The sequence below is a fragment of the Leucopleurus acutus genome, assembly GCF_964270905.1.
Source record: "Leucopleurus acutus genome assembly, chromosome: 10".
Taxonomy (NCBI): domain Eukaryota; kingdom Metazoa; phylum Chordata; class Mammalia; order Artiodactyla; family Delphinidae; genus Leucopleurus; species Leucopleurus acutus.
In genome coordinates, this window is record NC_139153.1 from 48,300,836 (window position 1) to 48,320,058 (window position 19,223).

General features: G+C 45.5%; 1 protein-coding gene across 5 annotated transcripts in view; it reads right to left on the reverse strand.

Moving 5' to 3' along the window:
• Positions 1-5,605: 5,605 nt before the first annotated feature.
• XYLB (xylulokinase) overlaps positions 5,606-19,223 on the reverse strand; it is a 43,573-nt gene continuing 29,955 nt past the window's right edge. For 2 of the 5 annotated variants that reach the window (XM_082847708.1, XM_082847709.1), the window contains exons 16-19: positions 15,918-15,976; positions 14,338-14,425; positions 11,709-11,803; positions 5,606-6,391 (exon numbers count right to left, since the gene is read on the reverse strand). In XM_082847708.1, the coding sequence (XP_082703834.1) occupies positions 6,314-6,391; positions 11,709-11,803; positions 14,338-14,425; positions 15,918-15,976 (320 nt within the window). In that variant the 3' untranslated portion in view covers positions 5,606-6,313. Of the gene's footprint in view, positions 6,392-11,708; positions 11,804-14,337; positions 14,426-15,917; positions 15,977-19,223 lie in introns of those variants that run through there. The other 3 variants (XR_014326498.1, XM_082847706.1, XM_082847707.1) reach the window with 2 other exon arrangements.

The window sequence follows — 19,223 nt, forward strand, 5'->3', positions numbered from 1 at the left end:
GGATGGGTGCATGGCTTTTTTGGCAATACAATTCCCCCAAAACTTACCCATTTATTTCCAATCTGTCCCATGTGCCGTCAACATCAAAAATTATTTCCCAAACATTTCAAACTGTTTTCGTTTCTTCCTTGCCCCCACAGTTCTTCTTCCCACCCTCTCTCTTAACTTAATGGTGGTTACCTTGAGGTCAACTAAATTAATTGTCTTGGATGGAAAGGTAACTGTCTATAACTCTCAAAACAGATTAGGTTATGCTGTGCTAATGGAAAATCCCCAAACCCCAGTGGCTCAAAACAACAAAATTTATTTCTCACTCATACTGCATGTCCATTGGGGGTCACCAAGCAAGCTGTACTCATTATAATAACTTAGGGACACAGGCTAATGGAGGCAACATTTTGATATGTGCTTCTTTACTGCAGAGATAGGGGAAAGAGAGCCTGGTAAATTACATCCAAGCTCTTAAAACTTCTACCAGATTCCGAGAAGATGGGGGGCTAGGGTGGTGGCTGCATAGCTTTTGAATCTTCCAAAATTCTCAGAGAGCAACTACATAGAAGAAAAAAACCCCAGAAAATCCATGCACATTTACAATAAAACTAGGTAACAAGGTTTCCCCCAAAATACCCAAATACAAGCAAATGGAGATAACTACAAACTATCAACAGCAATAAAAAATTCATGGACTAGTATCTGTACAAGGGGAAGCTGAGGAACACGGTGGAAGAGGTACCTGGGAAAAACAGAATCCCAAAATAGCTAAGAGATATTCATTGGAAAGCATGGCTCAATAACTTTAGAACAGTAGGTGAAACTAGGAGGGGTTTTCTCCAATCCAACAGCAAGTGAATGCAAAGAGACTCTGGTAAGAATAGAAAGAGCTAGAACAGTCTGTCCCTGTGAACTCTTAAAACTGAGCAGCCAAGCCTCCCTTTTAGGTCAGGCTCCTCCAAAGAGGAGAAACTTCTGGAAGTGGAACCAAAATCAAGCTGGATAAGATGTTTTACTTCCAGCCCTCATGCAGTAGCTGGAACGGTATTTACCCTTTGGAGCCATAACAAGAAAACTAGACAAAATATAGGAGGCAACTATTTATTTCTGGACCTTGTACAATCCTCTAATCCCTGGGGGGAAAAAAGGCAGTCAAAGTGAGGCTTATGATTGCCCCTGCTTTCTGCCTGGAGACAAATTCCAGTCCACAATGCAGGAAGTGCACCCCAGGCAGAGCCTGGCAACCTTGTCGAGTTGGGGACAGAGAGAGACGTTGGAGCTCGGGAGATGGGGAAGGCTGCAGCAAACTGACGGGGCAGAGTACAGGGTGGAGGGAGCTGCAGAGAGAAAGCTGGAGGTCTTGCAGAAGAGTCTCCTTGGGGCTTTTGCTGAATTCTAGGTTTCACATACATAGAATGAAACTCCATGAGGTGAGGGAAGAAAGCAAGGAAGCTGAATAGCTCCAAGACTGGCACAGGATAGTTGTTAGTTCTAACCAGCCAAAGTGGAAAGTCCTCACTGAACACCCAGGACACTGAGAGTAAAGACTCAGAGGGTTACTCCATGGCAGTGGAGCTAAGCTAGCCCTAGAATCAAGGCTACTGTAAGCCCACACTACCAAGCCTTGAAATGATCAAGCTGATCTATAAGTAGCTTAAATACCTACCAGACAACAGGTCAACATTTTTAAAGGAATTTAACAAATCTGGCACTGTATAATAAAAAAAATTTAATTAAAAAAAATTTTAAATTACTAGATATGAGAGGAGGCAGGAAAATATGACCCATCAGGAGAAAAATCAGTCAACAGAAACAGAAATGACATAGATGATGTCATTATCAGTCAAGGCATTTTTAAAAGCTATTATAAATATGCTGAAAGATTTCTGGGAAAAGTGAACGTAATGAAGAGAGAATAAAATATCTCAGAAATGGACTTTCTAGAGAGAAAATAACTAGTGTCTTTCTAAAAAAAGATTAATTAGGTGGAATTGCCATTTTTTCCTAATGTGTGATCTGATCTTCATTACTTCTGTCTTTTTTGTTGACTAGTTTATTATTATTACTGCTTTTTGAGTTGTATTTTTAATTCATTTAACTCTTACACTTTTATTTGTATCAATGTTACTGCATTTTAAAGCTATACTTCACCTATCACTGCTTTAATTATACCCATAGATTTCATTATGTCTTTTTTTTTTTGGCTGCACCACGCGGCTTGCAGAATCGTACTTCCCTGACTAGGGATCGAACCCAGGTCCTGGCAATGAAAGCACCGAGTCCTAACCACTGGACCGCCAGGGAATTTGCTCAATCTTTTTTTTTTTTTTTTTTTTTTGCGGTACGCGGGCCTCTCACTGTTGTGGCTTCTCCCGTTGTGGAGCACAGGCTCCGGACGTGCAGGCTCAGCGTCCATGGCTCACGGGCCTAGCCGCTTCGCGGCATGTGGGATCTTCCCGGACCGGGGCACGAACCTGCGTCCCCTGCATCGGCAGGCGGACTCTCAACCGCTGCGCCACCAGGGAAGCCCGTAAGCTTTGCTTTTTATAATTTGTATGTGCCTGGTATATTTTTGTCCACCCCTTTACTTTTTAGCCTTTCTGGATCACTTATTTTAGGTGTGTCTCTTGTAAATAATAGACGGTAAAATGTTAGTTTGTAAGCCAAGCTGAACTTTTTTTTTAGATGATGAGTTGAGTTTTCATTTACTGATACGACTCATATGCTCGTCCTTATTACATTCACTCTGTATATGATGCTACACTTACTTTTTCCTTATTTAAGCGTTGATATTTGGTTTGTCAACTTGAAATGATATTCTTTGACTTGCACATATTGCCTTTGCAACAGAGCTCTTTGTACTGTCTTTTTCCTTCTTTTTGATTTATTTAGTTATGTTACTTCTACTGTGTCAAAGCACATGCCATTTGATACTCTTCTTCCACCCTTATCCCCACTTTCACTTTGGTCTTAGATCTAAAACTATTCAATGCTCACTATGAGTCCTTTTGCTGAAATTTCCCCAGTCATCTCCTAGCTGGACGAAGCTTGTTTTAGTAGAATCCTAAGGGGGTTATGAGTACAATATTTCCTGAGCTCTTTTTAAACATCCTTGTTACTTAAAGGGCAGCTTAGCTGGACACAAAACAATTGGTTCATATGTTTTCTTTGAGTTTCTTGAAAATGTTGCTCCATTGCTACTTGCTTTTTGAAAAGTTTGATGCCAACCTGATCTTTCCTGTGTAAGAGACTAGGCCTTTTGGCCTAGAGAATATTCCCCCTCACCTTCAAAGTGTAATAGTTTGCTAGGATGTGTCTCAGTTGATCATTCTGGGTCAATTTTCCAAGTAACAAGATAGGCCCTTTCAAGATACAGATTCGGGAACTTCCCTGGTGGTCCAGTGGCTAAGACTCCATGCTCCCAATGCAGGGGGCCCAAGTTCTATCCCTAGTCAGAACATGCCACAACTAACACCCAACGCAGCCAAATATATAGATAAATATATATATATTTTAAAAAGATATGGAGTCAGGTCTTTTGTTTTCAGGAATTTCTCTGGGGTTAGTTTGAAATATTAACTCTGCTCCATTGTCTTATATTTCAGCTTCAAGAGCTCCAACTTTAACTGTGTTGGTTTTTCTTCTTCGCCTGTCTTTTTTGTCTATCATTTTCTTTCTGGGCCTTTCCAGGTGTTCCTTTATATTGTTTTTGCTGTCTTAGCTTTTTTCATTCCTATCTTCTATATGCTTTATGGCACTTGCTGTCGTTCCTATTTCCATTTGGGTATGTTGTCATGTAGTCTTCATTATCTAGGGTGATTTTACCTTTCCGTTCAAATTCTTTCCCAAGTTTGGTCAGTTCTCTTTCCATATACGCTTGTTGCTTTTTCATTTTTACTCTGAGTTTCTGAATTTCTGATCTGTGGTATTCTTTCATATCCACCGTTGTTTTTTATTTTAAAGTTCATGTTGGAGGGCTGTTAACAGTTTACCCTCTTTGTTCCTTTTTATTTGGTGTATTTCATTAGCTTGAAAAGTTATGATTCTCACTTTGTTTTCTTCCCATATTTGTACAAAGTGAGTTCCTTTTTCTATTTATGTTGACGTCCTTGTAATAATGGGCAAGTCTATGGGGGCAGGGGTAAAATGGGGAATGGATTGAGTGGCTTTCTGTTTCTTGGTAGAAAAGAGACCTTTTATTGTTGGTCAATAATGTAATTTCTTTAATAAGTAATGTCTAGGTGGTGGTGGTGGGGAGAGTTGTCTGTTTTCTTCTGAATCTTTTTTTTTTTTTTGGTGGCGTCGGGTCTTAGTCGCAGCCCGTGGGATCCTTCGTTGTGGCACGTGGGCTTCTCTCTAGTTGTGGCGTGCAGGCTCTAGAGCATGCAGGCTCAGTAGTTGTGGTGCAAGGGCTCTAGAGTGCACAGGCTCAGTAGTTGTGGCGCACGGGTTACTTGCCCCGTGGCATGTGGGATCTTAGTTACCTGACCAGGGATCAAACCGGCATCCCCTGCATTGGAAGGCGGATTTTTAACCACTGGACCACCAGGGAAGTTCCTCTTCTGAATCTTTGACCTGTTGTTGATAGGCTGTTATCTTCAGCTTCTTGTTTCCCTTTTTGCCTTTATCCACCAAGCCCGCAAGGGACACCACTCCCTTTCAAGATGACTTCAGCTTTCTCACAAGTGATATCTCTGGTCCTACTCATTTTCTAAACCTCTTCCCTTGACTTCCCACCAGGGTAGTCTCTGTCTCTGCTCTGATCCACCAGGTCTCAAAGCTGTTGCGGCATTTTCCTGCTCTGGGTGAAATCACAAGTAGTTTGGTTTAACTGAAGTCCCAACATACGTGTGGGCCTGCGGCAGAAGAAAAATCTGGAGGATTTTGCAGGAGGCAGACTTTCTATGGAGGCTTCTGCAATAATTTGAGCAAGGAATAAAGTAAAACAGGGAGGGATGGAGAGAAAGGAACTGTTTTAAGAGTTACCAAAGGAATAACAAAAATCACTTGGTGACTGATTTGATGTGGGAAAGCAGATATCTGAGTTTTGGGTTTGGGTTCCTGAATGAACGAATGAAAGGATGGTTGGTGGTACCAATTCACTGAAACAGGAACTCTGGAGGAGGAGGTTTGGGGAAGGGCAAGGGAAGATAAGCAGAGTCTGGGGCTTCCCTCGTGGCACAGTGGTTAAAAATCTGCCTGCCAATGCAGGGGACACGGGTTTGAGCCCTGGTCCGGGAAGATCCCACATGCCACAGAGCAACTAAGCCCGTGCGCCACAACTACTGAGCTTGCGCTCTAGAGCCCGTGAATCACAACTACTGAGCCCATGTGCCACAACTACTGAAGCCTGCGTGCCTAGAGCCCGTGCTCCACAACAAGAGAAGCCACCGCAATGAGAAGCCCACTCACCACAACAAAGAGTAGCCCCCACTCTCCACAACTAGAGAAAGCTCGAGCGCGGCAACAAAGACCCGAAGCAGCCAAAAATAAATAAATTTAAAAAAAAGATTAAAATGACTCAAAATTTAAAAAAAAAAAAAAAAAGGATAAGCGGAGTCTGAAGTACCCCTGTGAGAATGTTGGCTGACTCCAAGGAGAGTTGTGGCTGGAAACATAGAGCTGGGTGTTACTAGTATATAAGTAGCAGTTGAAGCCCAAGGCTAGATGAAATCATCCAACAAGAGAGAATTTGGAGGGAGAGAGGAAGGAGAACAGAGATTTGGGGCCCAGCAATCATTAAGGAGTAGACAGAGCAGAAGTAACAGTAAAGAAGAAAGAATGAATGGTAGATCAGGAAAGTAGGAGAAAAGTTGGAGAGTATGGCTATCAGAAAGAAGACAAGGAGAAAAATAATTACTCAATGGATTAAGACATATAAAGTATGTCAAATGTATCATATTGATACTAAAAATCTAGTTGCTGTTAGAGGATGCTTGGCAATCAACTCATCATCCTGAAAACTAGTGAATAAAGAGGAAAGAATCTATTTATTTCGCTTTGTCTCTCCCATTCTGCTGATTTAGGTCCCGAAAGGGGAAAAGTCACAATTTTTATTGGACATATCCCAGGCTCGGTGTTATCTTGCCTCCTGGGATAAAAGACAGGAAGAGAGATGCTTTCCTGCCCTGGGCACAAGGGCACAGGGACACAAGCTGTGTTCAGGAGGGTGTGCTAAGGTGGGATTTAAGGTGGTCCTGGGCAGGTTGGAGCACCGTAAGGAGTCAGGTGGGCAGGCAGAGCTGCTTACAACAGGGAAGAGGTTCCCTGCTGTCCAAGGCCACGTCTCCAAGTGGAATCAGTGAGACTGGGCCTGTGGAATTCACTCCGGAGGCCCCCGGGTCTGGGTCAGGATTCTCTGCTCAAGCATGGCATACCGCTGGAGGAGGGCCTCGTAGACCTGGAGGGGTGGAAAGAGCAGTTTAGGATGGCGAAGGGAAGGTGCTCTTACATCTCTTTGCATCTTGCAATTTAAAAAATTCTACATCCCATGTATTCGCAATTTAAATTTTTTGCTGGGCAGAAAAAAGGAAGTGTCAACTCACAAAAGAGGAAATGCTAGTAGTTCTCAAACCTATAGTTTAAGATCTTTAAAAAAGGCAAATTATGACAAGAAACCAGTTTTTGTTATCAAATCTACAAAATTCTTAAAAATTCTGATGAAGGTACCTGGAAATGGCTGTTTCATTGCACAGTTGGTAGAAGTTGGTGGTGCAATCCTTTTGTAAATCAATTCAACTTTATATTTGTATTAAGGAGCTTGAAAATGCCCAAAATGCTTTTGACATAGTTATTCTACTTCTGCAAAGCTCTCCTAAGGAAGTAATCCTAAGTGTAGGGTGCTAGGCCCACCAAAGGTCCTCTTAGACACCACTAAATGTTCAGACTCATAAGACTACCATGGGCCACACCCTGGCCTTAAAAAGGATACACTGGAGAATCATGCATGTTGGCACAGTGGCTGCAGGAGACCATGAACAGGTTGCACAGGTGTCCAGGAAAGGGTATCTCTGCCTCCCTTCCTTCTTCCCTCCTTGACCCCCAGGTTACAGCTCAGGTGCAAGGAGATGAAATCCACATCTTACAGGTGCAAGAACCACCCTGGCTTTGAAACCTCACTCCCCACAGGAGTATCCCTTGTTAACAACTCCATAGACGAGAGCCATGCCCGTGAGAAGTCACTGCACTCAGGGAGCCCTAAGTATGACTTCCCCTTAGGTATTTATGTTTTCCCATTCCAGATGCAGTTTCCTAATTCAGGGCCATTTTGACATAGCAATGTTGCCTAGTAACACTGTTGACATTCCACTTTTATTGCAGAGCTAGAACATTAACCAAAAGTCAAATTCTCATGCAGAACAGGGAAAGGTTTTGTTAACCCTTTACCCACATAGCGCTAATTATAATAATTGAAAAACTAGAAGCAACTGCTCTAAGACATGGAAAATGCTCGAGAAAATATGTCATTAGCCAGATAGAATATTATGCAGTCATTAAAAATAACATGTATGTTCCTGTGCACCTCTGCAAATTGCATGGTTAGTGTCTTAGTCCATTCTGGGTGCTATAACAAAAATACCATACATTGAGTAGCTTATAAACAACAGAAACTTGTTTATCACAGTTTTGAAGGCTGGGAAGTCCAAGATCAAGATGCCAGTAGATTCTGTCTGGTGAGAGCCTGATTCCTAGACAGTCATCTTTTTCTTGTGTCCTCACATGGGGGAAAGGGCCAGAGATCTCTCTGGGGTCTCTTTTGTAATGACACTAATCCCATCCTGAGTGCTCCAGCCTCAGGACCTAATCACATTCATAAATTCCCACCTCCTCATACCATCACTTTGGGGGTAAAGATTTCAATTCATGAATTTTTAAAATTAGTTAAAAAAAAAAACCCAGTGGAGGCTAACACAACATTGTAAAGCAACCATACTCCAATAAAAATTAATTAAAATAAATGAATTTTGGAGAAGCCCAAACAGTCTGTAGCAATTAGGAATTTATCTTTTTTATGTGCCATTATCTCCCATTATATCCCAAACATACAAGAGATGGTGTGTTTGGATTTCTAGAGCTTAGCATAGTGCTAGGCACACAGTAAGAACTTAATAAATAGCTGTTAAATAAATGACTATGTGCAAACCAAAAAAAAAAAGTATGTATACCTTTAAGAATATAAATTCTTAGCATAGTAAAAGTCTGTAGTAAAGAAATGTTTAAAAAAAAAGTAATAATATAACATGTAAAATATGTCAAACATGAAGAATATGACAATGTAAACACAAATAATATAATAAATTGTATACTGTGAAAAAGAAAAGAATATAAATACTTACACTGTCATGTAGAATATTTAAAGCAGGCTATAAAATTATATATACAGTGTGCTGTGTAGTAAAATAAAACCAAAACCAAACCCAAAAAACCAACAAGGGAAAAAGGACCAGAAAGAAACACAATCCCACATTCTTCCTCTTCATTCTTTTTGTTTAAAGCTGTTTTCATCTGTAGCTCTGTAAGCCTTGCACTTTAGGTCAGTGCATGTGGTCTTACACACAAGCAACACAAGGCTGGCCAAGGGACCCAGATTTCCTTGGGACTCACATATACCACCAGGAGGTCATGCCAATCCCATTCCTTCTTTTTTTTTTTTTTTTTTTTTTGCGGTACGCGGGCCTCTCAGTGCTGTGGCCTCTCCCGTTGCGGAGCACAGGCTCCAGATGCGCAGCCTCAGCGGCCATGGCTCACGGGCCTAGCCGCTCCGTGGCATATGGGATCTTCCCAGACTGGGGCACGAACCCGTGTCCCCTGCATCGGCAGGCAGACTCTCAACCACTGTGCCACCAGGGAAGCCCCCATTCCTTCTTAATTTGGTTTAATTGGCTCCAAAGTCAAGGCCTTTAGTAACTGATTACGCAACTAGGGCCTACTCTTGGTGCAGTTGGAGCAGCTCTGCCTGTGAACTCAGACGTAAGAGGGCTGTGATATCCTCTCCAAGGAGGAAATTGTAACATTCAGTAGAGCCTACAAGGAAAACACTGTTACTGTTTTGAGTTTCCACTTGAGCACACAGAGGTGCCACAGAAAGCAAACAGAGGATGCTGTCCTGCTCTCAAGGTATTTACAATCCAGTCCTCAAATAGGTCACTTATGCCAACAATCACAGACTGTCACTTCTTGCCAACTGGTGTTGAGAAGGATTCCGAGGTTACACTTGGGTTTAATGGTAAAGAGTTCCATGAGGTATTAGTGACTTTGGTCATGGGCAAGCCAGGAAGAGTGGCGGTACACACACTGAGTATCTGCTGCCTGTAATGAGGCAGCTGCAGCTGTTTGTTGCCCTAAAGCTTACCCTCACTACCTTCTTCCTTGCTGGCCTCCTTCTGGAGAGGATGAAAGAGCCAGACTCCACTTCAGCCTTTCTTACAACCAAGGTTGACAGTATAACCAAGTGGTAGTCTTTTGGGGGAGTTGAGGGAAACAGACCAGTATGTTTCTCCCTGAAAAGCAAGAGTGTGTGAGGAGAGACTCCTTGCCTAATGCCACGCTCTGATTTCTGCCTGTGAATACAGTTGAGGGGGAACATGATGTTAGGAGAAGCTGCATACATCCTGTGGTCATGTGGAGCATACCTAGTACAGCACTATCCAACATGGTAGCCACAAGCCACACGCGGTCCTGAGCCCTTGAAATGTGACGGGCGCTATTAGTAGGAAATGCACACCAGATTTCAAAGCTCAGCCAAAACAAAAAAGTAAACTATCACATTAACAACTTTTCTTATTGATCACATGTTGAAATGACAATATTTTGGACATACTGGGTTAAATTAAATACATTAAAATCAGCCACTTATTTATTTTTACTTCTTTTTTCAAAAATGAGACTATTAGAAAATTTAAATGACGTATGTGGCTCTCATGATGTTCTCACTGTCCACTGCTGATCTGGAGAACTTCAGAAAACCTCACCCGTAGCCCTGACACTGTTGAACCACTGAACCAACACGGCAACACCGTCAGACTTCCTGTTGTATAGTAAAGCCATGATAGGGACTTCCCTGGTGGTCCAATGGTTAAGACTTCGAGCTTCCGCTGCAGGGGTCGCAGGTTCAATCCCTGGTTGGGGAGCTAATTAAGATCCCGCATGCTGCGAGGCGTGGCCAAAAAAATAAAAAAATAAATAAAGCCATGATAGGCAAGGATTCTCTTTAACCCTCACAATTAGCAGGTTAAAAGTAGGCCAGACAGATGTCCCCACTTCCCAGATGAAGAAACAGAGGTTCAGAGATGAGGAGTGCAGCTCAAGGTCATGTGAAGGTCACACGGAGAGGGAGAGGCACGATAAGAATCAGAACCCAAAGGCCCTTTATCTCCAGGTAGGATCTTTCTACTTCATTGAACTCCCTCTTAAACAGAAGGGCACACAACAGAAAGTAATAGAAGCCTGGGCAGACCCATGTGTGTGGGTTATCTAGTCACCTGGATAGCATGAGCTTCTGCTTCCAAGATAAGCTGTGAGACAATTCTCCAGGGTGTTTCTATATGTCTTGTGACAGCTTTTGTTCCAGACTATCTTTTCAAGGGTGTTTGTATAGCAAACAGCCTTGGAAGATAGGGAGAGGGAAAATTTGTTTGCTGACCAGAATGATAAAGATGTCTCCTTTGGACAGGTTTGCTCGCAGCTCCTTTATAATGCGCAGGGTCCCTCATTTGTGACACAGACACAGGGTGTGCACAGTATCCACCTGGGTCCACTCCACACTTTGGGGCCAAGGAAAACTGATGCAAACGTGAAGCTTATGCTGCCTGCTGTACTGTGAGTAATGAAGTCCTCCGTCTGTGTCACCCCCTGCTCCTGGGCTGCACGAACCTTGTGCAAACAGGAAGGGTGGTGAAATGGACGCTATGGCATACCACCCGGATTGCCCCGCAGGAACAGAGAACTTATTCTCTCAGCCCTCAGCTGGCAGCCTCTTTTGTGGATTGCTTTGGCTATAGAGAGCTGCCTTACCCCATCCTGGGGTGGCCTGCAGGCAATAACTGATTGACATGGGGTATAAGGGCCCATCCCCCTCACCACAACTGGGTAAAACTCCAGAGTCGTCCCAGCTTCAGAACTTCCTGTAGGATTGACTGAGGGCTCCCCTGAGATCGCGCTGCAGCTCACTTCCTGCCTCTGCCCAGCCCTGGCTCTTCCTTTTTCCTTCAACAGATGCAGATTCCAAGAGTGCCCCCTAATAAACCTCCTGTATCCTAATCAACAACTCGGGGTCTGCTTTCCGGAGAACCCAACCTGTAACAAGTGGGGTCTGCCTTCCCTCTGACTGAGGCACCACACAGCTTTCTTGGATCCAGATTTCAGATCTGAATGGTAGAAACCCAGCACGTCTTATGCTTAAGTGACAGAGTCTTTCAGTGGCCTCTGTAACCCTGTGAGTTAGAAGGGCGCACCCCAAGGCATCTGAGCAAGGAAGATATGCCCAGTGAGCCATCTGATCCCTGGGGCTCTAAGATCAGCCGTATCTCTGAATCTCAGAGACAACCTGTCTTCTTTTGCGCTGTTTCCTTGACAATTAAAAAAAAAAGTAGATTTCCTCTTTAGTTGAGCACATCAGCTATAATGTAGGTGATAAAGAAAAACTTACCTTTTGGAAAAAAGAACGTAGTTGATTTTCACGATGCAAATGCCACGAATGAACTCTGATGGTCTCTTACCTGAGACGCTCCTGGGGTTGGGGCAGCAGCTAATCTGGGATTTGGGGCTATCTTCACAACCTCTGAAAAGGGCACATCTGTTCCAGCTGCAAGGCCTAGAAGGGAAAGCTCATTTCACGTCAGCGCCTGTTGCAAATGAAGGCGTTACCCGGAAATAGCATTTTATCTCTGGAGTGATAAAAGGTTCTAAAACTGGATTATGGTGATGGTGTGCAACTCAGTAAAGTTAACTAAAAATCACTGAATTGTATGCTTAAGTATGGGTGATTTTTATGTTATAGAAATTGGGCCTCCATAAAACCATCTTTAAAAAAAGAGAGAAAGAGAAGAAAAGTTTCAAGTGCAGGCCTCTTCTCAGCAGGGCTTTCTTTGTCTGAAGCGCATGTGGGGAGGCAGCTAACCTCTGACCTCTGACAGAGGGGGGGGTCCGCCCGCCTCTCCTCCCTCACGTGGCTCCACTCTCCGAGTCGATCACTGCATTCCAGCCACCCCAACTGCTCTCAATTCCTTCTGCTCAGAGCCTTTTCACTGTGTGGAATGTTCTTCTCTCTTCTCAGAAAAGCTGCCGCTAGGAACATCCCTTCCAGCTCTCGGCACCATCTGCGTTCCTCAGGGCACATCTCACTACTTCTGCCACAGATTTGTTTAAGGTCCCTCCCTTCTCGAGCCGGAAGCTCTCAGAGGCCAAGACTGGGTCTCCACTGGAGCCCTGGTGCCTGGCACACTGCCCGCATACAGGAGGCACTCCATAAATGCCCACCAAGCAAAAGAGTGGCAGGGCTGGAAAAGAGAGAAGGTTGCCATAGGTGGGCAGGAAACAGTAAGGGATTTCCGGGCAATTTAAGGAGCAGTGTCAGACTGAAAGGAAACTCAAGACCACCGAGAGGGGAGGAGGGCCCACTGAAGACGTGAGGCCCAGTTTTCTCTCTGAGGGATGCTGGAATATCCCAGCCCAGAGCTGTGTGGATGAGGGGACACAGTGGGGTGGGGTAGCCACCACAGAGACTACTTGAAAGACTCTTGTCCCCCTCTACTCACTCACAGACTGGCTTTCATCCCTGGACCCAGCTGGAGAGAATGGATGTCCGCATAAAGTGGGAACTGGTGTGCTGGGACCTAGCTCAGGTTTTAGTTTTGGAGGGCAGAGCAGGGCAGTACCCCCAGGTAATGTCTGACAACTAAATAGGCATGGAAAAGGAAAAATAAGAAAGAAACACAGTGCAGCACAGCAGCAGAGGCCCCAGAGGGTAGTTCCTTTTCTGCTTCAGCAAAAGGAGGAGTATAAAGTAAACCCCAGACTCCTCATGGGCAACACTGAAGGCTGGAAGCTTATGGAATGGTGTTTTCAAAGTTCTGAGGAAAATAGTTTAGAGTCCTTTGTCCAGCCAAGGGAGCGTTCTCTGGGAGGGTGAAACCAAGCCCTTGCTGGACATGCAAGCCCTCAGAAAATGATCACCTACTGAATTTCCTCTTAATTATGTATTCTGGCTGTATATTCCAACAACACCAACATAGAAATGAAGGAAAAAGAAACTGCAGAGAGTCAGAAAAAAAAAGACAAACTCATACGTAAGGGCAAGTAAAAGCCAACATGTTGTAAAGTTTGATTAAAAACATAACAGCCTAGAAATAAACTGCCCGTTCCCTGGTGGCCTAGTGGTTAGGACTCTGTGCTTTCACTGCTGTGGCCTGGGTTCAATCCCTGGTCGGAGAACTGAGATCCCACAAGCCGTAAGAAAAAAAAAGAAAGAAAGGAAAGAAAAGAAAGAAAAGAAAAGAAAAGAAAAGGAAGGAAGGAAGGAAGGAAGGAAGGGAGGAAGGAAAGCAAGCAAGCAAGCAAGCAATTGCCCAATGATCTTGATACAGGCGGTGGCACAAGGTGGGGCAAGGTGGATAGGGTGGGGAGGGAGGGGAATGAAAGAGTAAGAGTTTAATTATTAAGAGAAGTCTATGGTCCCTGATTAATTCTCAATGTTGAAAGAAAACATACAAGTTTAAATAGGTGTGTTAAAAAGTTAAGGATAAATGCGTGAAGAATGCAACCGCTAGAGGGAAAGGACAACGCCCTTGAGTTACATGGGTGGCCGGAGGAGTGGCCTGAGCAGGCAGAGGACAGGGCAAGTCGACCACATGGGTGGAAGAACGCCCTCGTGGGCCTGTGCTGCTCCCGCAGTTTCAGGGAGGCCTCCATCAGAGCCTAGGTTCCCCACTGCCCCCAAGGAGCTGTCCAGGGTCCTGGACTGCTTGGCTCGGAAGCCTCCACCTTTGTCTCAACTTCTGCTCTTGTTGAAAAGATGGCTCTGGACTTTATCTACCCCTTCCTGCCCACCAGCTGTCCAGACCCATGCCCAAGTGCCCTCAACCAATGTCCCTGGGCTGAGTCTGACTCTGACCAGGCCTCATTTAGTTAGGACTCTGCCTCTCTTTCCCAGTTTAAGTAAAGCACAGAGGAACAGAGGGTTTGGGTTGGTTCCCCCCCTGCTGGGAGGGGAGAAAAGTGAATCTAAAGACCCCAAGCCTCCCATGTCCCTAAAGACTGGGAACATCCCAATCTCCCCTTTCCACTGTCCTCAGCCCAGCCAGTGCCCCAACCGCTTCCAGAGGCATCTGGCGCCATCCACTGACCTACCATGGAAAGCTCGGTAAGCAGAGCCCACACAGGCTGAGTTGGCTGTGTCTATGACATACACTGGGGTGCCAAACACATCTGCCAGCACCTGGAAAGGACAGAAGTGCTTACTGTGGTGAGTCATTCCTCAGAGGGAGCATGCACACAGACATGCGTTTTCTGGGCTCTCTTTTCTAATACGTCTCTGATACCTTCCACTCCACCTCTACTGCCTTAAAGGAAGTACACTTGGCTATGCTGCCCTGGTGATAATAGGGTCAGGGTGACCTGGGAGAAGTCTCTAGTGAAGGGCCACAGCTCTCTGGGTTGTCCCTGCATTGTGTAACCGTTTTATCAAAGACGAGGAGAAGATTGAGAAAGTATGCTTAGCAACAAACAATCAAGGTGGAGATGGCTAGGTCTCAGACTGATATTAACAAGGCCAAACAAACCCACACTAACAAATGCATGTCTTATAGGAATAAAGATAAAGTTTTCCATGTAGGTCCCCAAAATAAATTGCATAAATTTAGAATAGAGGATGTGTACTAAGGGGAGCTCACATGGAAAAGACTTGGGGGTCTTAGTTAACCAGAGATATTGTTGATGCCCCATCTGGATCCCCTTGCTGGACCGGTGTGCACCCTCACCCAGATGCTGTTGAGTATTGGCTGCTAACGGCTCACAGCTGCCCCTCCTCAAAAGAATTGCTCTTTACTGAACAGAGGCTGCCTCTCACAGGAGGTTATTCATATCTCTTCCCACGACAGCCAGTTGGCCCTCTTACCCCAAGGTGGAAGCAAGTCTGCGGCATAGTTCATGGACCATATCTCCCCATGGGATGGAGCTGAGGCTGACTCCAACCAAAACCACATCCTTGCCTATCCTTCTTCCCCTGCCCTACTTGGATCCCTCACTCCCTTTCTCCTGGGAGCACTCTCCCAACAAATGACTCATAGAATAATTTCCGTTGCAGGCTCTGCTTCTAGAGAATCTTACCTAAGACAGGTATACTATTGTACAAGTCAACAGTCGATTCAGTTACTCCAACAGCTAAGGCAGCCTCGGGCTATACCCTAAAATTCTCAGTGTCCCAATAAGACACCAACAGCCCCATGATTTGGGGCTAACAGCTTGATTGTCAGATATCTGCAGGTTGATTCTACTTTGGGTCATATATGTCTAGCATAATGAAGGGCCAGAAAGACAGTGACAAATTCTGGCAACTGTATTATAAGAGGAATGGCTGGGAAAATCAGAGATGTTTAAATTGGAAGAGGGAAACCTTGAGGAAGACAAGAACATTGGCATTAGATGTCAGAAGGTTTGCCATGAAGGACAGGCACTTTCTGTGTGACTCCAGAGGCCAGTGCTGGTATCAGAGAGTGGAGTTGTACAGGGCAGTGGTTTTCACTTGAGCGTAAGATAGAATCTGCTTGCCACGTGCACTGTAAAGAGCTGGCTTCCTGGGAAAGAATGAGCTGTAAGCTCCCCATCCCTGCAGGAGCGGGAACAGAGGCAGTGTTACTGCTGAGTATCTGGCTCTTAGAAGTATTAGACGTGGAAGAGGCCCTAGCTCAGGGCTTGCTACCGGCACTTACCTGCAAGATGTCTCTGTTGTGAGATGCTCCTCCGGTGGCCAAAATCTTTGTCTTAGGCACTGTAAGGAAAAAGAAAACAAAAAACAAAAAACGGCTGTGACGATTCCCCCAAGGCAGAAAAGGCTGCTTTCCAGAGTTCTTCTACCACAAAGAGCTAGTGTCTGGCCAATGCCTCTTGCTTATCACACAGGACTGCGTGGGAGATCTAAAGCTGGTTCTGTCCACGCACGTCCAACATGAAATTTGCTCGTGAGGCTGCTTCCTCATCCACCTCTTGGGCATGCAACTGAAGAGGGTACACAGGACGGGTTCTAAGGTTCTGGCAATGTTCTATTTCTTTCCTTTTTCTTTTTTTTTAGTGGTACGCGGGCCTCTCACTGTTGTGGCCTCTCCCGTTGCAGAGCACAGGCTCCGGACGCGCAGACCCAGCGGCCATGGCTCACGGGCCCAGCCGCTCTGTGGCATGTGGGATCTTCCCGGACCCGGGCACGCACCCGTGTCCCCTGCATCGGCAGGCGGACTCTCAACCACTGCGCCACCAGGGAAGCCCAATGTTCTATTTCTTAACCAGAGTGCTCTGTGAAAGGTGTTTGATTTATTAATATGTTTCACAATTAGCTGTATGAAGCATATATTCTACTGTATGCATACTTTTCACAATAAAAAATAATAAACCACAGTCTAGTAAAAGACATATAGTTCCACTTCGGGTTAAAATGGAGATGGTCAAGAAAGAACATCCCCTGTGCTGTGACAAGGAGAGAATGCTGAATAAACAAACAAAAACATATTTTTATTTAATGCTATCAAAAAGTTGTAAATGCAGGGACTTCCCTGGAGGTCCAGTGGTTAAGACTCTGCGCTTCCACTATAGGGGGCACATGTTCGATCCCTGGTCAATTGGGGATCCCGCATGCCACGTGGCCAAAAAAAAAAAAAAAGTTGTAAATGCAAAGAAGTATAAATAAATTAAATCCTAGAATGAGATAAGCCCTTAAGCGCTAACTTGCTGTACCTGCAGTACAAGATAGATGGCACAGTGATCCTCCAGAGGCACATAAACTTTGCCAGGACAGAAAAACCGGCCAAGCGTTAGGTGGTGTCAGTGTGGGAGGGGCGTCCCAAAGGCAGAGCTAGTCCTCCTCGCCCCCACCTCTCCCCCAGGGACCGTGTAAGGGGTGATGCAGAAGCCGGGGGCAGGGCAGAGAAACAGAGCGCTCTGTAATCTCATAGCGCTTAGACCCCTATATTCCTGTGTCACAGGACTCTTTTACAATGAAGAGGTATTCATTTATTATGCAGGTACTTAAAAACAAATGTGATGAGGTTCTGCTGCCACCTCTCAGCCTCCCGCATCTTCACCCTCAGCCATTAAGAGAGTACCTGGGGGGCTTCCCTGGTGGCGCAGTGGTTGAGAGTCCGCCTGCCAATGCAGGGGACACGGGTTCGTGCCCCGGTCTGGGAAGATCCCGCATGCCGCGGAGCGGCTGGGCCCGTGAGCCATGGCCGCTGAGCCTGCGCGTCCGGAGCCTGTGCTCCGCAACGGGAGAGGCCACAGCAGTGAGAGGCCCGCGTACCGCAAAAAAAAAAAAAAGTACCTGGGGACTTTGCGGTGGTGCAGTGTTTAAGAATCCACTTTCCAATGCAGGAGACGCGGGTTCAAGCCCTGGTCCAGGAAGATCCCACATGCTGCGGAGCAACTAAGCCCGTGGGCCACAACTACTAAGCCTGCATGCTAATGCCTGTGAGCCACAACTACTGAAGCCCATGTGCCTAGAGCCCGTGCTCTGCAACAAGAGAGGCCACTGCAATGAGAAGCCCGTGCACCGCAACGAAGAATAACCCCCGCTCGCCGCCAACTAGAGAAAGCCTGCACGCAGCAACAAAGACCCAACGCAGACAAAAATTAATTAATGAATTAATTAATTATTTTGAAAAAGAGAGAGTACCTGGGCTGGGAAAAGGGGAAGGAATGTCAGCGGCTAAGGAGACAATCCAGGACATGGGAAGATGTTCCAGTGTGATTCCATGTTGGAAAATCAAAACACGCTTCATTCACGACTGCAAGAAAAGTCAGCTGGGCATGATGTAAAGCACCATGAAGACTTTGACACACTTTTAGGTTTATATGTCCTCTTTTTTTAAAATTTTTTATTTATTTATTTTTGCGGTACGTGGGCCTCTCACTGTTGTGGCCTCTCCTGTTGCAGAGCACAGGCTCTGGACGCGCAGGCTCAACGGCCATGGTTCACGGGCCTAGGCGCTCCGCAGCATGTGGGATCCTCCCGGACCGGGGCACGAACGCGTGTCCCCTGCATCGGCAGGCGGACTCTCAACCACTGCGCCACCAGGGAATCCCTATATGTCCTCTTTGTAGGTACAAAGGGAATAGGGCCCTGGCTTTATAAAAAATAAACTCATAATGGAGACTGGAAGAAAACGGTCCTAGATGGCAGGAGTGGTTGGGGTGAGGGGATGGGATTATAGGTAGTTTTCTTTCCTTTATTTTCCAAACTTGCTATTATAAGGTTTTTCTGCTCTTCTAAGTCAACCTAAACAAAATGAAATATACATCGAAATATAAGCTGAAAAGGGAGGATGGCTTTAGCCCCGCCCAGCTGGGTGCATATGTTTCACAGTGTCCAAACATCAAGAAAGTGATCATTCCTTAAAGAAAGCAGAGGTCACCCCGTGGTTCAGAACCCAGAGTCTGGAACCAGACTGGCTTGGTTCAGAAGCTCTGAGCAGGTGACGTAACACTCTGAGTCTTGGTCTCCTACTTTGTGAAGCAGGAGTAATACTGGTACCCACCCCAGAGACTTTGTTGTTAATAAACATAACATGCTTAGGGACCAGGCTGGGCACACAGTACGTGCTCAGTAAATGTTGGCAGCTATTATGATCATGATCATCAGTCTTACTTCAAACGTCTTTTTATTCTTCTTAGATGTTATTAAAACGAGATTATGACAGTTCAGGAATGAAACTCTAGGGAATTCCCCGGCGGTCCGGTGGTAAGGACTCCACGCTTTCACTGACAGGACCCAGGGTTCAATCCCTGGTCGGGGAACTAAGATCCCGTGATCCCAGACTTCCCTGGTGGCACAGTGGTTAAGAATCCGCCTGCCAATGCAGGGGACACGGATTCGAACCCTGGTCCAGGAAGATCCCACATGCTGCGGAGCAACTAAGCCTGTGAGCCACAACTACTGAGCCTGCTCTCTAGAGCCCACGAGCCACAACTACTGAGCCCACATGCCACAACTACTGAAGACCGTGCACCTAGAGCCCGTGCACCTAGAGCCT